Genomic DNA, 20,305 nt, shown 5'->3' with positions numbered 1-20,305 from the left:
CCATTCTGCCTCCCAGGGGTAGAAGCGTGTCGGCGCCGGGTCCCGGGGGCCGAAGGCGAGTTCATTATCTCTAAGATGGCAGCACACACGAGGACATCATTCTGAGGCCGATCCGTTTTCCTCCTGCTTCCCGGGATTCTCTGCATCCTCGGGAAGGGCTGGGAGTCCGGCCGTGCTCCCCCTTCGCGCGGTCCGACTTGGTACGTGCGCGGGGCGCGTAGGCGGGAGGCGTACTTAAGGCGGCCGCGGGAGGCGGGGCCGCTCAGTCCTCGCGGCGCCCCTTCGCAGTCGCCGGGAACTTGGCTGCTTGGCGGCCTGTGCGCGCGTGCGCGGACATGGCTTCAAACGGTATGTGGGGGCGCGAGGCGGCGATGGCGCGTCCCGGGGAAGCCTCGTCCCTTCGCGGCCAGACTTGGGGTGTCTCGGCGGGGCCCGTGGTGGCGGGCGAGGGTGGGCTCCCGCACCTCTGTGGCGGGAAGCGGCGGGAAGAGGGAGGGGGAGGGCGGTGTCGCCATTTTGTTTGGCTCCTCCGGTGCCTTTGACGCGGCGCCTGAGGGCTTTCTCCCCGGGGCCGGTCACTCTGGGCGGGGGCCGTGGTGAGAGGGACGCGGCCTGGCGACCTGGAGTGAGGGGCGCGGAGGCCCCCTGCTCGCTGTAGCCTCGCCCCACCCCCTCCCGGCGTGCCGGGCCTCGCTTTGTCGCAGTGCTGCATCCGGGCACTCGGCGCGCGCACGCGCTCCTCTGGCCCCTCCCCTTTCTCGGCGCGTTTTTTTCCCCCTCGCCCTCCTCGAGTTGGTTGGTTTTTTTTTTTTTTTTTTTTTTTTTTGTCGCGAGACCCTCGGCGGAAGACCGCCCGACCGGTGGTGGCCTCGCCCTGCTCCCCGGGTCCCTCGGGAAGGGGCGGGGCGGCCCTCTTCCCGCTTCCGTGGCCGCCCGGCGGGAGCAGGGACGCCCGGAACTGGCCCGCGTGTCCGCGAGGTTGGGGGAAATGACCAACGGCCTCCCGGATCCGGCCTGACGCTTTTCCCACTTCGGGATTTAGCCTTCCTGAGGCAGGAAGGACACCGAAGGAGTCGCTTTCCGAGGCCACACCCTCTCGGCTGTCAGTTTCTTTTTTTCCGTGTGCGGGGGCAGGTCCAGGGTTTCCTGCACGGAGCTGAGCCACACCGCATAGCGCGTTTAAAGAGCTCTCTGCTTCTCGTGCGCTCGGTAGGCGGGAACGCGATCGCCGGGAGCCTCGAGGCTACTCGGGGTCAAAGAGCTTTGCCGTCTTGTTTGGCTTTGTGCAACGCCACTTGGCCTTACGGTCTCCAAGGTTGGTCACGGGGTGAATAGGTGTTTTTAAAGGTATTTATTTGGTATGGTGTGTTGCAGGCCTTGGAGAGGCCCGAGAGGAGAACATTTTTTAAAGTTCAGAGATCGTCTGTGCTGTATTTTTGAGACTTTTAAAGAAGAAAAAATTGAAGCCGGTGTGGTGGTGGCACATGTCTCAGGTATAGGGAGGTAGAGGCAGAAGGGTTTCTTTAGTTTGAGGCTAGCTTGGCTTACATAGTGAGTTTGGAGGTGTCGGAGGTACATAATAGAGACCCCGTCGGCAAAAAAACAAAAACGAGAAAATTTTGAAAAGTACAGAACCAGTCCCTTGACAATGTTTGAGATAACAGAAATCTTTGTTTTTTTTTTGTTGTTTTTTTTCCCCCCTTGGTATGATGCCGCGGGCTGTGTTACATATAGCTAAGCATGCCCAGGGCCTGACTAACTCAGAACCAAACAAAAATCGAAGAATTATTGGTGTCTAGAAATTTGCGTTCTTTTGCTGTTTGTATTAAAACTTGCCTATTTCCAGCTCGCTTTACTTATAATTGTTGTAGATTTATTTGCTCTGTAATGCCTTTTACTTTTGTTCTTGTTTTCGAGACAAGCTTTGTGTAGCTTTGGCTGTCTTAGAACTATCCCTGTAGACCAGGTTGGCCTCCATCCAACTCAGAGATCCACCTGCCTCTGCCTCCTAACTGCTGCGATTAAGGGATTGCCCCACCACCGCCCTTCTTAGAGTGCCTAGTACTTGTTGAATTTCATTGTATTCCAGTCTTAACTGAAATTAACATGATTTTTTTTTCCTTTCCCACTTTTACAGACTATACACAACAAGCAACTCAAAGGTGAGTGTTTCTGGGCTGGCTTTTGTAGATATAAGGGTGATCAGTATAATTTTAGTTATCTGTTTTTGTATGCGTTTTTTATTTTAAGATAACTTTACTGATCTGTTTTTTTTTTTTCTCTGTCCTAGCTATGGGGCCTATCCTACCCAGCCTGGGCAGGGCTACTCCCAACAGAGCAATCAACCCTATGGCCAGCAGAGTTACAGTGGTTATGGCCAGTCAGCTGACACTTCAGGATATGGCCAGAGCAGCTATGGCTCTTCTTATGGACAGACCCAAAACAGTGAGTCTCATAGTGGAACACATCTTCACACACTGTTACTGAATGTTAATACCTTCTTAAACCTGAACAGTACTGAAAATCCCATATTTTCCCTTATCAATCTGTAATTGTTAAAGTTTAGTGATCTTTTTAAGAAAATGATTTATAATTGTTCCTTTGTTGGATGAATTTCTCCATATTTTCATTTTGTAGAAAGCATGTTTCCTAAAGAGAACCATTTTTAGGATAGAAGAAAATGGTTTACTTGAAAATGCTTGGAATTGGGCCAATAGATGTGATGCACAAAAAGGGGGGATTTGCCCTTACGTCCAAAAGGGCAAAAAGTACTCTATAGCAACACGTGAAAATTCAGTTAGTAATGACATAGGGAAACCTGGATTTGGGAGAGATAGAATGAAACTGAACCTATATTAAAGAGTAAAGTGCCAGGCGGTGGTAGTGTATATCTTTAATCCCAGCGCACAGGAGGCGGAGAGTGAGTATCTCTTGAGTTTGAGGCCAACTTGGCCTACAGAGTTTCAGGACAGCCAGGTTTACACAGAGAAGCCCTGTATCAAAAAAATCAAATTTCAAAAAGGGTGGGGGCAGGTGGGTGGAGAGATGGCTCAGCAACAGTTAATTGAACACATCCTCTAGAAGTGAAGCCAGTGTTCCAGCACCTACACAATGGCACACAACTGTCTTAACTCCATATCAAGGAATCTGATGCTGTCATCTGGACTCTGATGGCACCAGGCAGGCAAAACACCCTTATGCCCAGTCCCAGCAAAGGTGGGGTACCACATGGAGGCCCATACATTTAATCCCAGCATTTGGGAAGCAGAAATGGGCCAGTCTGAGGTGGAGGCCAGCCTGAGCTACATAGATCTGTTTAAAAGAAAAAAAACCAGCAACAAAAAAAGATAGTTAAAGTCAAAGCTTTAATAGTAATATTTAAGAGTAATAATAGGGTCTGGAGATGGCTCAGTGGTTAAAGAGCACTGGCTGTTTTTCAAGAGGACCCGGGTTCAGTTCCCAGCACCCACATGGTAATTCAAAACTGTCTGTAACTCCAGTTCCAGGGGCTCTCATATAGACATACATGCAAGCAAAACACCAATGCACACGAAATAAAAATAAAAGTAATAATAAAATTTCTGTTTTGAGACAATGTCAAGTTGGCTAGGCTGGCCAGATACTTGCTGTATATTTGAGGATGGCCTTGAACCTACTGATCTTGCTTTTGAGTGCTGGGATCAAAGGTGTGTATACTGGGTTTATATGGTGCTGAAGACTGATCCCAAAGCTTGTGCGTGCTAAACAAGTACTTTGTTAGCTGAGCTATGTCCCTAGTTTACTCCTTCTTTGCTTGAGACAGCTTTCTGAGTTCTAGGACTATAGGCGTGAAATGCTGGGCTTGGTGTGTTTCAAGATTTACAGAGATGGCTTATTAAATTTTTTGTTTTTTTTAAGGATAGGGTTTCTCTGTAGTCTTGTCTGTCCTAGAACTAACTGTGTAGATCAGACTCACAGACTCAGACTCAATTGCATCCTAAGGGCTGGGATTAAAAGCAAGTGCCACTACTGCTTGGCTCTACAGAGTTGTTTGTTGTTTGGTTTGTTGTTTGGTTTTTTTTTTTTTTTTTTTTTGATTTTTTTCAAGACAGGGTTTCCCTGTGTAACAGTCTTAGCTGTCCTGGAACTAGCTCTTGTAGACCAGGTTGGCCTCAAACTCACAGGGATTCACCTGCCTCTGCCTCCCAAGTGAGTACTGGGATTAAAGGCGTGCGCCACCATGGCCTGGTCCAGAGGTTTTTTTAAAAAACTGGGCAGGCATGGTGATTACTGTATTTTTATTTTGTGTGAGTACGTGCATGTTTGTTATGTGATGCATGTGTGTGTGGACGTCAGCGGACAACCTAGTATCAGTTGTTTCCTACCTACCTAGGTGATGGGCGTGGTGATTGAACCTAGGTTGGTAAAGACTTTCATAGCACGTCCAGTTAGTTAATTTTCCTTAAAAATGTAATTGGAAATAGTTTCATTAAGATACCCAGATTGGCCTTAAACTGTGACCTTCCTGCCCCAGTCTCCAGGCAGCTGGCCTTTGTCAGTAAACTTAATAGTAGTCTATAAGATGACTTTCCACCCAGGTAATGGGTGAGTACTGGGAAGTATACAATATTTTCTTCAAGCTATTCTTTAACCCAGTTCCTTTTTTTTTCTTCAGCTGATCTTATGTAGCCCTGGTTGACCTAGAACTGGTTATGTAGACCAGTTTGGCCTTGATCGGTGGAGATATCTGCCTCTGCCTTCCAAATGCTGGGGTTAAAGATGAGCACAACTACACCTGGCCTTTTGTAACTCAGTTTTTCTTTATAGCAGGCTATGGCACTCAGTCAGCTCCCCAGGGATATGGTTCCACTGGAGGCTATGGCAGCAGCCAGAGTTCCCAATCTTCTTATGGGCAGCAGTCCTCCTACCCTGGCTATGGCCAACAGCCAGCTCCTAGCAGCACCTCGGGAAGGTAAGTAGTAGTATGGGAGTGGGGTAGGGCCAGAAACTCTTGGTAAATTGTTGGATCTCTGATGAGTAAAGAAAGGGAATGGACTAAAAGTGAAGCAAGCAAGCTTTTGATCATTTTGTAGCATAATTCTTGTTTTGTTTTCGGCTTAGTTACGGTGGCAGTTCTCAGAGCAGCAGCTATGGGCAGCCCCAGAGTGGAGGCTATGGCCAACAGTCTGGCTATGGTGGACAGCAACAAAGCTATGGACAGCAACAAAGCTCCTATAACCCACCTCAAGGTTATGGACAACAGAACCAGTACAACAGCAGCAGTGGAGGTGGTGGAGGGGGTGGTGGAGGTGAGAATGAGTCTTCAGTTTTGTCTCTTTATTCTCTGAATTTGCCCCTTACCTTCTTGTTTACCAAGTTTCTAATTCTTACTGTCCTTTATAGTGGGACCATTGACCATTTCCACAATACTTTATAGTCTCTTACTTTTGCTGGGAATTGTAACAAAAATTTGTGTATGCTAAGCATATGTAACTATTAAGCACACGCTCCGTTTTTTATTATTTTTTATAGGCAACTATGGCCAAGATCAGTCCTCCATGAGTGGTGGCGGCGGTGGTGGTTATGGCAATCAGGACCAGAGTGGTGGCGGCGGTGGTGGCTACGGGGGAGGCCAGCAGGACCGTGGGGGCCGTGGCAGGGGCGGTGGAGGTGGTTACAACCGAAGCAGTGGTGGCTATGAACCCAGAGGCCGTGGAGGTGGCCGAGGAGGCAGAGGCGGCATGGGGTAGGTGTTTCATGAGTCAGGGAGTACTTTCAGTGGGGGAGTGTTGCATGGATCTCCTTTGAAGTCAATTCCTAGTGCATGGTTAGTATTGTTCTCTGGGGTATGTAAAGGCTTCAGTTTGTGGGCAGTAGTGTTTCTTTGTATATTCCTATTATGTCTTTGTGAGAACGTGGGAGCCCAAACCCTTTTACAGCTCTTGAGTAGAGATTTGAATATTGGTGCATTTATTTTCAAAAAAGAATATACATAGATACATGTGGATTGGAGTCATTGTTATCTCAGGCAAGAAACTTGGGAGTAAAGACATCTCTGCAAGGGAAATTTATTAATCCCATTCCTGGGAAATATCTGGGGAATTTGTTCTGTGTATTCCCATGTGTCCTCCAGGGGAATTGGTAATAATGGTAAACTTGACCTCTGCTTCTAGGAATTGGCATTTACTCAACTATATTCTGTAGTTACTTGAATTATGAGCCTGATTTGCACTAATTTGACTGATTTTGTGTGTGACTTGGTTTATTTATGGGGTCTTCTGACTGAAGTGTACAAACTTTCGGGGCAAGAAAAATACACTTGACAGTGGTGTTCCGCTTTCTTACTCCACTGTCTGTCTTTTCTCGGGTCAGTTAAAATCTGCTTGTGCAACTGAATCTCTTGTTCAAGTAAAACCTTAGATTTGATGTTAAAACAGTTTGTCAAATCTCTTGGTGACTTTGAAGGACCCTGTTATCTTCTTTGAAAAGGGGAGAATTGTCAGTGATGTTCCTTTTTTGCAAAAAGTAGGTTTTTTTGAATTTGTACATGGTAAGTATTCAGAGGTGGGTGGGGGTAATCTCAAAAAATGCAAAAGTATGGAAAACTCTAGTTGTGTGCGTGTGTTTAATGCAAAACTTTAAAAAGCAAACAACTGTTATGTGACTGTTAACTTGCTCTGCATTTTATGTGCCACAGGTATGAAAGGTGACATTGCAAAATACTTCGCTCTTCTCACAGTGTAGAAGGGGTGACCCCGGGGGTGAAGGGTGATCAAAAACAGCTCAGTAGTTAGGACAGGGCTTAGCTGTGAGTGTCTTGCTCTAAGGGGAAATTGCCTTTGGTTATGACTTTTTATGGAATTGGGTTGAGTCTGCTTGCTGCTTTCAAAGCAAAAACCACACACAAAAAAATGTGTTCAGGGCTATCCCAGGGGCCTGGTGTGAAATGTCTTCTGGGTAATTCGGGGTAGATCTTTTAAACCAACTGCTGGGTTATCCACTACTTGGAACAAGAGGAAAAAAATCTACGTCAGAAGAACAACCAAGGAAAATGAGCTTTTTTATTTTTCCAGGGGATATAGATACAACTTTTTAAAGCAAAATCCTTAACCAAAATCCTTAACCGTGTCTGAGAAGTTGCACACGTGTGTGTGATAAGCTCAAAGGTCAGACAAAGGGTGGTCAGGAAGGGGCATATTTTAGTAGCCACTTGAATCATTTTCCCAAAACACCTACCCATGTTTGGGGAACATTGAAACAAAAAAAAACAAAACAAAACCCTTTTGTAGCTGTTGGAAGCTTCATGTCCTTTCTTCTAACTTGTCTTCTCCAGCGGAAGTGACCGTGGTGGCTTCAATAAATTTGGTGGTAAGTGAACAGAGTTTCCAAAATTCCCAACTCCCAGCAATGCTTTGTCTGATTGTTCATTTGCAGATGTCTTAGCTTGTTAAGTGTCAAAGGTTTCTAAAGTGTCTGTAACCACCTCCAGGAAGGGGGTGGGGTAGAATGCCTCCTGCTGCCAGATGTGTGCTAACCTGGAGGCAGGCAGGGATAACTTCTCAGCAGCCTTGCAACTAAATTGGTTTTACTCAAGTATTTAGGCCTCTTGATGAGTGTTGCCACTTCTAGCACTTAGTGACCACACCATCATGAGCAACTGGAGAATGTTCTGGAACATGTGGTGCCAACTTGACTTTAGGATCCTTTTGATCAGTGTGTCCAAGGAGAGAGAAGAGAGTGTGTGTGTGTGTATGTGTGTTTATGTACACAACCTCCCAAATGTTTTAATCAGGGAGAAGGACATGAATTATTACCCTACCCTGAGGCTGGTAAAGTTGGTATATATGTTTATATTAAATACCAAGTGATGTCAATGCAATTCTACATATGTACTCAGACAAGCACATAGAAACTAGATCTGGAAAGGAAGGTGTGGTATGGACTGCTTCAAGAAAGATCTTGAGAGCATGTGTTTGCTCATGGGAAATAACCAGGTTTAAAACAGCACAAACTTGAATTCATGGAAAAATGTCAAATTTGAGAAGTCTCCCAGTAAGCTGGAACTTTTCTGGTTGTTAAACAAAATGGTTTTTTGATTTGTCTAAACACTTAAAGCCAAAGGCTTGGGTTCATGACTTAGGTATCATTGTGTACAGGTACAATATTGATATATGATGAATTTAGATAAACATTGGTTAAAGATGGTGTCTGGGAAAAAATAGAGGCTGTATTATGAAAACAAGATTTCTGGTCTATTCCCTGGGACATGCTTTTAAACTACAATAGCTACTATGTATGTTTTTATTTCATGTTGCTTTGGGGAAACAGTGGTTAAGAATGGTTTTCAAGATGAAATTAAAGATTTCTACAAGGGTTGTCTTTGGTGTTAAAAGTTTGGAGAAACTGGATGGATGCACATCACATTGCTGGTGTTGAGCTTCTGTCTCTCTGGTGGGAGAACCAGGACAAAGTTAATGTATGAGTTGGTTAATATAAATGAGTTACTGAGTTTGAACTGCCCCTACTCCCATCTGTGCTGAGGACATTTCCCAGCTCTAGCTGGGGGAAGAGAGCATTTTCTTGAAGTGTGGCATTATCTCTGGGAACTCAAAATAACAGTTCTTAAGAAAAGGGCCTGTGTTTTGTCTCCCTGAGTCCTGCCTAGAATTTTCTCTACTGGGCAGGCCCCAGGATAGGGTTTGGAGAGAGGCTGGAAGCAAGAATTGGGATTAGATGTGAATTTGTTGCCTTAACTGTCCTTTCCTGTTAGCTAATGGCTCCCTTTCCTTGTTTTTGTTTTCTTTTTTTTCATGTAACTAAGGCCCTCGGGATCAAGGATCACGCCATGATTCTGGTGAGTTCCTGTTTTCATGAAGTGTTCACCTTGGTAGTCTTTGAAACAAAACAGCTGAAAAAGTAGAGAGAAGGGAAGGGTTGTCCCCGGTCAGCAGTGGTCTATAAATACTAGTAATACTGGATCCAGAGGTCTAGGGTGAGTCTGGTAATTATTATTTCTAGTAAGTTGCAGTGTTCATTTAAGATTAGTAGTGGTAGGCCGGGCGGTGGTGGTGCACGCCTTTAATCCCAGCACTTGGGAGGCAGAGGCAGGCGGATCTCTGTGAGTTCGAGACCAGCCTGGTTGGTCTACAAGAGCTAGTTCCAGGACAGGCTCCAAAACCACAGAGAAACCCTGTCTCGAAAACCCAAAAAAAAAAAAGTTTCCCAACCATAGTATTTCTTACTACAACTTCATAACTGTAATTTTGCTAGTGTTATAAATCATATATATCTATTTTCCTATGGCCATAGGAGACTCCTGTGAAGGGGTTGCTTGATTTCCCCAAAGGAGCATGACCATTGAGTACCGTTGGTTTATATAATATAATAATTGAATGACTAGTTGGTGAAAATTCTGAGCGTTTGCTTGAAATCTTAAATACTTACGCTGTTGATATACCTAATACTTACCTTTGTCTTTCCTGTGCTCTTCAATTTTCCTTTCGCCCCGTTTTGAACAAACAGAACAGGATAATTCAGACAACAACACCATCTTTGTGCAAGGCCTGGGCGAGAATGTTACAATAGAATCTGTGGCTGATTACTTCAAGCAGATTGGAATTATTAAGGTACTTGTGAAATAATAAATGCTTCTTTACAGGCTCTCAGATTTCACATGTTAATAAAAACGACACTCTTGGTGTGCTGGGTGGTGGCGACAGCACATGCCTTTAAATCCCAGTACTGTGGAGGCAAAGGCTGATGGATGGATCTCTTGAGTTCCAGTGCCAGCCTGGTCTACAGAGTGAGTTGCAAAACAGTCAAGACTCTACAGAGAGATGAAGGAAAAGAAAAATAAAGGTCTTTATTGTTAGTAATGAAAGCAATCTTGTGGGTTTTGTTTTTTTTTTTTTTTTTGAGACAGGGTTTTTCTGTGGTTTTGGAGCCTGTCCTGGAACTAGCTCTTGTAGACCAGGCTGGTCTCGAACTCACAGAGATACGAGTGCTGGGATTAAAGGTGTACGCCACCACTGCCCGGCTGTTTTTTTTTTTTTTTTTTTTTTTTTTAAGATTAGGGTGTACACTGTGCAGCCCAGGCTGGCTTTAAACTTGGCATAATCCTTAGTTTTGTTTTGTGTTTTGTATACTTAAACTGTTAAATTTCAGTTGAGTGGAGGTTGCACACCTTTATTTCCCGCAGAAACAAGTGATCTCTGCATAATGAGTTCCAGGACAGCCAGGATTTTTTAAAGACCACGTCTCAATAAAATAAAATTCAGTTGAATATTGGGATTGCAAGTATGTGCCTCTAATATCTGGCAGAGCCAATGTTTAACGGGTGTCGCCACTTCAACTTACATTGAGCAAAGAGCATTTCATGGTTTTACTTTTCTAAAAGAAACCACACCAAAAAAAAATTGGTCTGATAAGGTGGTACTCAAGGGCACAGTGTAAACCAGGGCAGGGCTTCTGTGAGACACAAAGAGTAACTGGGAAAGAGTCAAAGTTTTGAACTAAGTCTTGGTAATGATGGATGTTTGTATAGGCACTATAAAGTAGATGGTACCAACTTTAGATTGTGTTTAATTTTGAACTTGTCTAGACTAAAATGGTACAACTTAACAACTATAGAACCATGTTCTAGCACAGTACAATATAACTATAGCATTATTTAGGTATTGCAAGTAATGTGGAGTTTTCGCTGCCATGATGAAGATTGAGCCCTGTGCCATTGTTTTTGCTAAGAAAGTACTGTAACTGCTGAACCTACGTATAACACTCAACCTCTATAGGGATGTACAGGGTGTGTGCAGGTTATGTATAAGCACTAAGCCAAACCAGCTTGTATCTTCTAAAAATTGATGATTTCTTCTGTTTTGTTTAGACAAATAAGAAAACTGGACAGCCTATGATTAATTTGTATACGGACAGGGAAACTGGCAAGCTGAAGGGTGAGGCAACAGTCTCATTTGATGATCCACCTTCTGCTAAAGCAGCTATCGATTGGTTTGATGGTATGTATAAGAAACCATGGTGGTGGTGGTAGGGGGTGGGGCTTACAGAGGCAGGGTCTATTTGAGGAGTTTGGGTCTTATGGTACTGAGTCTTTAATACTGTGTATGGAAAAACCTCTGCGGTGTTTAGAGAACAACTTGGAATGATCAGTTTGGTTCTTGTAACAAATGGGCCATGAGAATGGAACTTGGGTGATCCCGGTTGGCAGCAATCAGCTTTACCTGCTGAGCCATCTTATAGGCCTTTGGCACTTATTTATCTGTAATTTCAGTGTAGTCTCCTTTGTTCATGTCCATTAGTTTATAAATCATTTTAAGAAGGCAATCCACTCTTTGTTTTTTTTTTTTAATTTCCCTGTGTTTATTTTTTTTTTTTTTAATTTTTTTTAATTTTTTTTTTTGGTTTTTCGAGACAGGGTTTCTCTGTGGTTTTTTGGAGCCTGTCCTGGAACTAGCTCTTCTAGACCAGGCTGGTCTCGAACTCACAGAGATCCGCCTGCCTCTGCCTCCCGAGTGCTGGGATTAAAGGCGTGCGCCACCACCGCCCGGCCCCCTGTGTTTATTTTTATTTTTTGTACATTGGTGTTTTGCCTGCATATATGTCTGAGGGTTTTGAATCCCTTGGAACCGGGAGTTCACCCTGCATTTTGCGTGCCTGGGATTGAACTCAGACAGTAGCCAGTGATCTTAACCACTAAGCTGTTTCCAGCCCATTTCTGTTAAATTCTAAAAGTGTTTTAGATCTGTAGTCTTCAACTTCTCAAGATTTACTGTATATCTGGATAGGGTGTATACATGCTATGGTATAGGCATAGTGAACAAAATTCTCACCTTCCACTGTGTGTGCTCATGGGATTGAATTTAGGTCATAATGCTTGGTGACAAGCATTCTCACCCACCAAGCCATCTTCCTCTTGTGGTCTCCCACCCCCCAGTTTCTCTGTATAACAGTTCTGGAACTCTGTATACCAGGCTGGCCTCGAACTCACAGATATCCCTCTCGAGTGCTGGGATTAAAGGTGTGCACAACCAACACTTGGCTTCTTCCTGATTATTTTTATGGTGCTGGGGATCTGAACCACTGCATTCTATATTTCCGCTTCCAAATAATATTTTTAAAGAATTATTATTATGTGTACAACATTCTGCCTCCATGTATGCCAGAAGAGGGCACTAGATCTCATTATAGATGACTGAGTCCCACCAGGTGTTTGCTGGGAATTGAACCAGTGCTTTTAATACTCAGCCATCAGCCATCTCTCTAACTCTCCAAACCTCCCCCCCCCAAAGATTTATTTATTATGTATAAAGTGTTAAAGTGTTCTGCCTGCAGGCCAGAAGAGAGCACCAGATTTCATTACAGATGGCTGTGAGCCACCATGTGGTTGCTGGGAGTTGAACTAAGGACCTTTTAGAAGAGCAGGCAGTGCTTTTAACCACTGAGCTATCTCTCCAATTCTCTCCAAATCCTTTTATGTCTACTTTTTTTTTAATAAGCTGACTTTGAAATAATTACTTTGTAATGGAGCTAGGTAGGTGAAGCATGTTTTTAATCCCAATACTTGGGAGGTAGAGGCAGGTAAATCATAGAATTTTTGAGGTCAGCCTGGTCTACATAGTTCCAGGACAGCCATAGCTACATAGTGAGATCCTGTGTCAAACCCCAGAACAAAACCTTAATGTGTAATAGATTCCAACATAGGGCTTTCAAATTAAAATATCTTTTATTTTGGTTAATTCGCCCACCTTTATTTCTTTAGGTAAAGAATTCTCTGGGAATCCTATTAAGGTTTCATTTGCTACCCGCCGAGCTGACTTCAATAGGGGTGGTGGAAATGGTCGTGGAGGCCGAGGCCGAGGAGGTGAGCCATGTATTTTTTCTGGTTTAAAGAGGTCATGAAGAAAAGAAGTTTGAAAAAGTAGGCTAACCACATGAAGGAAGTAGATTCATAATTCTGTTTGTATTTTAGGACCCATGGGCCGTGGAGGCTATGGAGGAGGTGGCAGTGGTGGCGGTGGCCGGGGAGGATTCCCCAGTGGAGGTGGTGGAGGTGGTGGACAGCAACGAGCTGGGGATTGGAAGTGTCCTAATCCGTGAGTGAATTTGTCTTTTTTTTTTTTTTTTTTTTAATAATCTGTTTGGTCCTTGATACTATGTTAAGAGTTAGGAAGATATTTTCTTTTAACTAATAAGATATTGTAGATGGAAGATTGAGTTAATAGTTTATTTTAGGGAAGATTAGAGTTTCTTTCCTAAGTGAATACAGTATTTTGGAGAGTACAGAATTCTATTTGTCTTAGTTATATTCGTGTTGCTGTGATAAAATGCCATGACCAGGGCAGTTTATAAAAGAAAGTGTTTAATTTAGGACTCACAGTTTAGAGGATTAGAGTGAAGATTAACCATCATGGTAGGGACCATATTAACAGGCAGGCATGGCATGAGACAAACTTCTATGAGGTAGGAGAATACTAACTGGGCTTTTGAAATTTCATTCTTGCCTGCCCATTTTCACCTTTATGTCAACTGGGGACCAGGTATTCAAACATGAGCCTAAGTGGGGGGGGGGCATTCTCAAACCGCTACACCTATGTACTCTAAAGTACTGGGTATAAAATGGGACTTACTTAGAACTGAGATTCTAAGTGGGTCGGATATAGTAGGATAACATGAATATGCTGAACAGAAAGGTGATTATGATTCATGTTCAGACATACTGAAGTGAGACTAAGATTTCAAATATGAATATTGAAATGTGTTTCAAACTGAGCTGTGATAAACTTAACTACAGAAAAGGAGGCTGTAGTGGTCTAGGCTTAATACTTTCGTTTAGCTTCTGAGAAACAAGCCTTCAGAGTCTTGTCTTGTGAATTCAGTGTTTTGGACTGTACTCCTCCAAATTAATTCCCCTTTCATTTTTTTTTTTTTTTAGTACTTGTGAGAACATGAACTTCTCTTGGAGAAATGAATGCAACCAGTGTAAGGCCCCTAAGCCAGATGGCCCAGGAGGGGGACCAGGAGGCTCTCATATGGGTAAGAAGGGAGCAGAGCTGGTTATATGGAAGTCCCAAAAGAACTCTATGCTTTTGATTTAGAACGGTAGTGGGTGAGAAAGTGGAAGAATGAGGATGATATATTGTCATTTCTTTCTAGGGGGTAACTATGGAGATGATCGCCGTGGCAGAGGAGGCTATGATCGAGGCGGCTACCGGGGCCGAGGCGGGGACCGTGGGGGCTTCCGAGGGGGCCGGGGTGGTGGGGACAGAGGCGGTTTTGGCCCTGGCAAGATGGACTCCAGGTAAGTCTAAATCAAAACAAATAAATTGGTCAGAGGTTGGGAGGAAAAAAGGTTTTGCTGAGTGATTTCCTAGGATAAGACTGAGCTTATTAGCTGGTCACATTATTGGGAAGGGGGAGTAGAATTAAGAATCAAGTCTTAAGGTTGTTTTACTTAAGAAAAGTCATTTCTTGGGTAGCAGGGGACAAGTAGGATATTGAATAATATGGTAACTCATATCTGATAATTCTTCTTTCAGGGGTGAGCACAGACAGGATCGCAGGGAGAGGCCATATTAGCTTGGCTTCTGAAGTTCTGGAACAGCTCTTCTTCCTGTACCCAGTGTTACCCTTGTTATTTTGTAAACTTTCAATTCAGAATTGCCCATGGATTTTTTTTTTTTTGTGTGTGTGTGTGTGTGTCAAGACGACCGTAATTGTAACCATATCTCTGGTTCCCATTAAAAAAACCATCATTTTAGTTAAATTCTGTTGCTGCCCCCAGTTTACTTTCTGGAGGTGGGGTATGTGTTAGGAATGTGGGGAAATACTCCTCTCAGATCATCTTGCATAGCAGGAATTTGAATAACTTGTTTCTATCTAGCATTGAAAAGACAGGAATTCTTGGTTTCTAGGAAAGAGGTGAATGTTTGGTACCTAGATTTCAGGAAGAGGACCATGCATACAGTGCTCTGGGTGATTCACTTTTACATTCTACCTGAACCCTGACATCTGTAGGTCATTGGTATTTTGAAATTTCATGCTATGAACTTAGTCCTGTTTCAGCTGTTTGCTATGACTATGGTAAATGTGTAACCATGGCTCACCTAAAACTGCCTCCTGGGTGCTGCTAGGATTAAAGATGTGTGGTATTCCTGGCTACAGTTCCTCCCTTGAAGGAAAGTTGAGTAACAAAAGGGTGGAGTCAGCCATGTAGCAGTGGTGTGGTCTACACCTTTAATCCCCACCCTTGGGAGGCAGAGGCACGTGCATCTCTTGGGCCAGCCTGGTCTCTACAGAGTGAGTTTCAGGAGAGCCAGAACTGTTTGTAGAGAAACTCCAAAGACCAAAGAGGCAGGGGTGGAGTCAGGATTTAAAACATTGTAATCCCCATATTTGGCAACTTAATCATTAGTTGATCTTGGAACTATCTTTCCAGCCCTGAGGTTGAAGCTTTTTATTACCAGGTGCCCAGTAGTGGTTAGGTATAGTCTATAGAATATAGGTAGATGAAGACGACACCAGGTCATCATTGATGGGCAAAACTCTCATTGACAAATTTGTTTTTGTTTATAGCCCAGATATGGTTTTAGGTATCCCAGGCTAGTCTTGTGTTCATTAGTTTCTGAGGATGACCTAGAGCTCCAGAACTGTTAAAGAAGATACTGATGGTAATATCTGGCCCTGCACAGAGCTGTGCACACATTAGTAAACCACATGCAGCTCAGCTTCTGGGTTAGCATAGTGGTTCCTGTATGTGTTCAGAACACTCCAGACAAACTTATTAGTTGGTGTCTTACAGTAGTACTGCAAAGAGGGGTAGTGGACATGGTTTTGTATGCTCCTTTTTTTGGTGTGTGTGTTGTGTGCCCAGAAGTTAAACTGCCATGACATTTAGTTGTATTTATTGAGCTTTTGGAGACCAGTTGTGAGCCCATGCCTGTCATCTTGATATTCAAAATCCAAAGCAGGAGGACCACAAGTTCCAGGCATACAAAGAATAGACAAGTAAGAGCATATTGGCAGAGGTTAGATGGGAAATAATCGAATCTAAAGTTGTTTAGAATTGATGAAATCTGGGATAAAAGGGATTTTGTAGACGCAGCTCTTTAATATGCAGTGTGCTCAGAACTCTCACGGTGTTGGTCTTGGGTATTGGTATGTTTAATGGACGAACCATCCATACCCTCCAGCCTCTTAAACTTCTTTCAAAAAGTGGATTGAGGGGTGGAGAGATGGCTCAGAGGTTAAGAGCACTGACTGTTCTTCCAGAGGTCTTGAGTTCAATTCCCAGCAACCACATGGTGGCTCACAGCCATCTATAATAAGATATGGTGCCCTCTTCTGGCATGCAAGTATACATGGAAGGAATGTTGTATACATAATAAAAATGGATTGACAGGTTGAGTTGGGATGGGTAGGCCATGAGAATAAGCTTTGAACAATAGCAGTTCTTTGCAGTTGGCATCTTGTCCATACTCCTCCAAGAGTCTGTTTTCCAGTTGAGAGTATTTAGTACTTTGTAATGTCTGGGGTTTCACAAAAAGCAGTGCAATGTAGGAACCTTGCTGTCATCTAGGCTGATAGGCCTTTGTTTAGGTTTTTCAGAGTTTTAGGTACGTTTAGTCAATTTTGTTTACTCTTTGTCTTAGTTGTTGTGATTAAACATGACCGAGGCAAGCTAAAAGCATTTCATTGGACTTAGAGTTAACACGTTAGAGTTCATGATGGAGTAGAGAGAACATAGGAGAATGGGAGCAGCCAAGAGCTCACATCCCAAGGCTGCCAACAAGTGGCAGAGGACAGCCTGGGGTACTGGCGCACACCTTTAATCCCAGCAAAGGCAGGTGGATCTCTGAGTTTGAGGCCAGCCTGATTGATCTACAGAGTGAGTTCCTGGACAGCCAGAGAAACCCTGTCTCTTGAAAAAACCAAAAAAAAGTCAACACACTGGGAATGGCACAAGTCTGGAGCCTCAAAGCCTACCTACCTTCAGTGATACAACTTCCTCCAAAAGACAACAAATCCTTCCCAAATAGTTCTCTCAACTGGGAGCCTTTCTCATCAAAACTGCTGATCTCCAAACTATAAAAGGGGAATTCTCATGGTGGGAAAACCTCTAAACTTGTGTCAGTTGGCATAGTTCAGACTGAATAATCTTCACTTTAATGTATAGATTACCAGTTTAATAACCAAGATCCATAATAGGATCGGGAATGTTTTGCTGTTTGTTTTGAGACCGGGTTTCTCCATCGCTTTGGAGCCTGTAACTAGCTCTCGTAGACCAGGTCAGCCTCGAACTCAGATCCACCTGCCTCTGCCTCCACCTCCTGAGTTCTGGGATTAAAGGTGTAAGCCACCACTGCCCAGCGGTTTCTGGTATTTTTAAGTTTGGGAGTGTTCATATTGTTTTGTGGGGTTGGAAATGTGGAATTTCTTGTTCCATATGTACCTTAGGTATATAATTTCATGAAAGGTAATTTTGTGCATTCATAGTGTTCTTGGGCTTTGGTAACTTGCCAGTGTGAGATCAGGTGTCGACTTAACTATTTTTAAAATGGACACTTACTGTATATAGCACAGATGGCCTTGAATTTGTGATCTTGCTGCCTGTTGAGTACTAAGATTATAGTCATGGGCCCACTACCATACCATTGCTTTAGTCAGATTGGGAGTTTGCTGCATCCCAGGTGCTCTGCTTCAGTTCCTACCTCCATGTTCTACCTTGTTTCTACCTTTATTTCTTGCTTATCATGATGGACTAAGAGTAGTACGTGTAGGCCAAATAAAACCTCTCCACAAGTTGCTTTTGATCATGGTGTTTATCGCAGATAATAGAAACCTAACTAGGATACCAGTTAACATGAAGAGGTGACCCAGTCACATTTTCTGCCGGACTTTATTAAGATTTATTTTTAATTATGTATATACCTGTGTGTCTGGGGAGTGTACCTTTATGTGGCCAGAGGCTTTGGATCACACTGGAGGTGGAGTTACAGGTGGTTTTAAGTTGTTTGATGTGGGTACAGGCGACCAAACCTACAAGATCAGTGTGTGCTCTGAACCACTGACTCATCTCTCCAGCCCCGACTCTGACAGCTCCACAATTCCTCTGTGGTCTCCATCCCTGCCTCAGGTTGTACTTCCTTCAGCGCCTCACTATATTAAGTTGTCTCTGCCAATAAATACAACTGTCTTTTTTTTTAAGATTTACATTTTTTAAGAATATGTATACAGTGTTCTATCTGTATGCTTGCTGACCAGAAGAGGGCACCATATCTCATTACATATGGCTAAGCCACCATGTGGTGGAATTGAGGACCTCTTGAAGAGCAGTCTGTGCTCTTAACTTCTGAGCCATCTTTCCATCCCGGGTGTATAAGTGTTTTGCCTTAATGTGCTGTGAACACATTATGAATGCTATGAATGGTTGCAAGCCAACGTGTGGATGTTGGAAACCAAATCTAGATGCTTACCTGCTGAATTATCTCTCTACTTCCTCACCCCCTTCTTTTTTTAAAAAAAGCTGAGCAAGATCAACACACATTGATCTTGCAGAGATAAGTTTGATCCCTTGTACCCAAATCAAACAGCTCAAAGCCATCACTCCATAGTTATCCAAAGCCTCTGTCCATGTACATGCACAGCCCTCCAGACATAAGTATACACATAATTAAAAATAAAAATCTTAGGAAGAGGAAGTTAGGCAGAGAATGTGCCTGGGTTATCTCTTCTGTATGTATGTTATTACTTGAACTCAACCCTGAGACACTGTAGACTAGGCCTCTGCTTCCCATTTGCTGGGATTTTATAGGCAATATGGGCTATCATGCCCAGCCTGTATATAGATTTTTTTTTTTTTATTTTCGAGACAGGGTTTCTCTAGCTTTTGGTTCCTGTCCTAGAACTAGCTGGAACTAGACCAGGCTGGCCTCGAACTCAGAGATCCGCCTACCTCTGCCTCCCGAGTGCTGGGATTAAAGGCGTGTGCCACTACTGCCTGGCCCTATATATAGATTTTTGTAAATACCACAAGTCTAGCTTGGGCTGGCTTCTATTCTTTTTTTTTTTTTTTTTAGTTTTTCGAGACAGGGTTTCTCTGTGGCTTTGGAGCCTGTCCTGGAACTAGCTCTTGTAGACCAGGCTGGTCTCGAACTCACAGAGATCCGCCTGCCTCTGCCTCCCAAGTGCTGGGATTAAAGGCGTGCGCCACCACCGCCCGGCCTGGCTTCTATTCTTGTTCAGAAACTGAAGCTTGAACAGATTTGAGAAGGTTTATCATTTTGAATTGGGGATGGTGCCCACCTCGAGTCCCAACACTTGAGTGGGAGACACGGAAAAATCACTAGTGTGATGCACTGAGTCCTCTTAAAAACTTTAGATACTGGGCTGGAGAGATGGAGTACAGGATTATTTTAGAGTTCCTGAGTTTAAATTCCCAGCAACCACGTAACTCGCAACCATAAGTGATGAGATCTGGTGCCCTCTTCTGGCATGTAGGCAGAACACTTATTACATAATTATATATGTGTATATATATATATGTATATATATGTATACATATATATGTATACACATGTGAATATATTGATTTTTTGAGATAGGGTTTCTCTGTAACAGCACTAGTTGTCTAGTCCTGGAACTAGCTCTGTAGACCAGGCTGACCTCGAATTCGGATCTGCCTGCCTCTGTTTCGTGAGTGCTGGGATTAAAAACACGTGCCACCACTGCCTGGTTAATTTTTTTTTATGTTTTCAGTATTCTGTCTGCATGTATGCCCACAGGCCAGAAGACGGCACCAGATCTCATTACAGATGGTTGTGAGCCACCATGCGGTTTCTGGGAATTGAACTCAGAACCTTTGGAAGAGCAGGCAGTGCTCTTAACCTCTGAGCCATCTCTCCAGCCCTCTAAATAAATTTTTAAAAAATAACTTATGTCTACAGTGTTCTGCCTGCACACCAGAAGGCAGCAGTTCTCATTACAGATGGTTGTGAGCCACCATGTAGTTGCTGGGTATTGAACTCAGGGCTTCTGGAAGAGCAGCCAGTGCTCTTAACCTCTGAGCCATCTCTCTAGCCCCTAAATAATTCTTTAAAGAAAAGCTTTTTTACCCTGGTACATCTTTAATTTCAGCACTCAGGCAGGCAGATCTCTGAGTTGGAGGCCAGCCTGCTCTACATAGAACTCTGTCTCAAGCCAGCCTATCCCCCCCCCCCAAAAAAAAAATGAAAAATAGTTTGGGTTGGGCATCATTAAAAGTTTGGCATATTCAGGCGGGTAGCAAAGATCTTTAAACCCAACACTAAAGAGGTAG

At 43.6% G+C, this 20,305-nt stretch overlaps 1 protein-coding gene across 2 annotated transcripts; it reads left to right on the top strand.

Moving 5' to 3' along the window:
* The first annotated feature begins 276 nt into the window (after window positions 1–276).
* Fus (FUS RNA binding protein) lies at window positions 277–14,755 on the top strand. 2 transcript variants are annotated; one of them, XM_057778040.1, is made up of 15 exons: window positions 277–348; window positions 2,138–2,162; window positions 2,291–2,445; window positions 4,807–4,951; window positions 5,101–5,288; window positions 5,512–5,725; window positions 7,313–7,347; window positions 8,801–8,833; window positions 9,502–9,605; window positions 10,862–10,991; window positions 12,752–12,853; window positions 12,962–13,085; window positions 13,925–14,025; window positions 14,146–14,290; window positions 14,529–14,755. In XM_057778040.1, exons 1-15 carry the CDS (start codon window positions 336–338, stop codon window positions 14,566–14,568), a joined length of 1,554 nt encoding a protein of 517 aa, XP_057634023.1. In that variant the 5' UTR covers window positions 277–335; the 3' UTR covers window positions 14,569–14,755. The 2 variants fall into 2 exon arrangements, with proteins under 2 accessions (XP_057634023.1, XP_057634024.1); XM_057778041.1 differs by having other exon boundaries at window positions 279–348; window positions 4,810–4,951.
* Window positions 14,756–20,305: the final 5,550 nt, after the last annotated feature.

Source organism: Chionomys nivalis, chromosome 8 (genome assembly GCF_950005125.1).
Source record: "Chionomys nivalis chromosome 8, mChiNiv1.1, whole genome shotgun sequence".
Classification (NCBI taxonomy): domain Eukaryota; kingdom Metazoa; phylum Chordata; class Mammalia; order Rodentia; family Cricetidae; genus Chionomys; species Chionomys nivalis.
The sequence above is the reverse complement of the archived record's forward strand: the minus strand, read 5'-3'. Positions and strand labels throughout refer to the sequence as shown.

What these genes read in the sequence shown, in the direction of transcription:
- Fus (XM_057778040.1), top strand. An exon ending in TGGCTTCAATAAATTTGGTG is followed by an intron (nt 7,348 to 8,800) that starts GTAAGTGAACAG and finishes CATGTAACTAAG; the next exon opens with GCCCTCGGGATCAAGGATCA. An exon ending in CCTGGCAAGATGGACTCCAG is followed by an intron (nt 14,291 to 14,528) that starts GTAAGTCTAAAT and finishes TTCTTCTTTCAG; the next exon opens with GGGTGAGCACAGACAGGATC.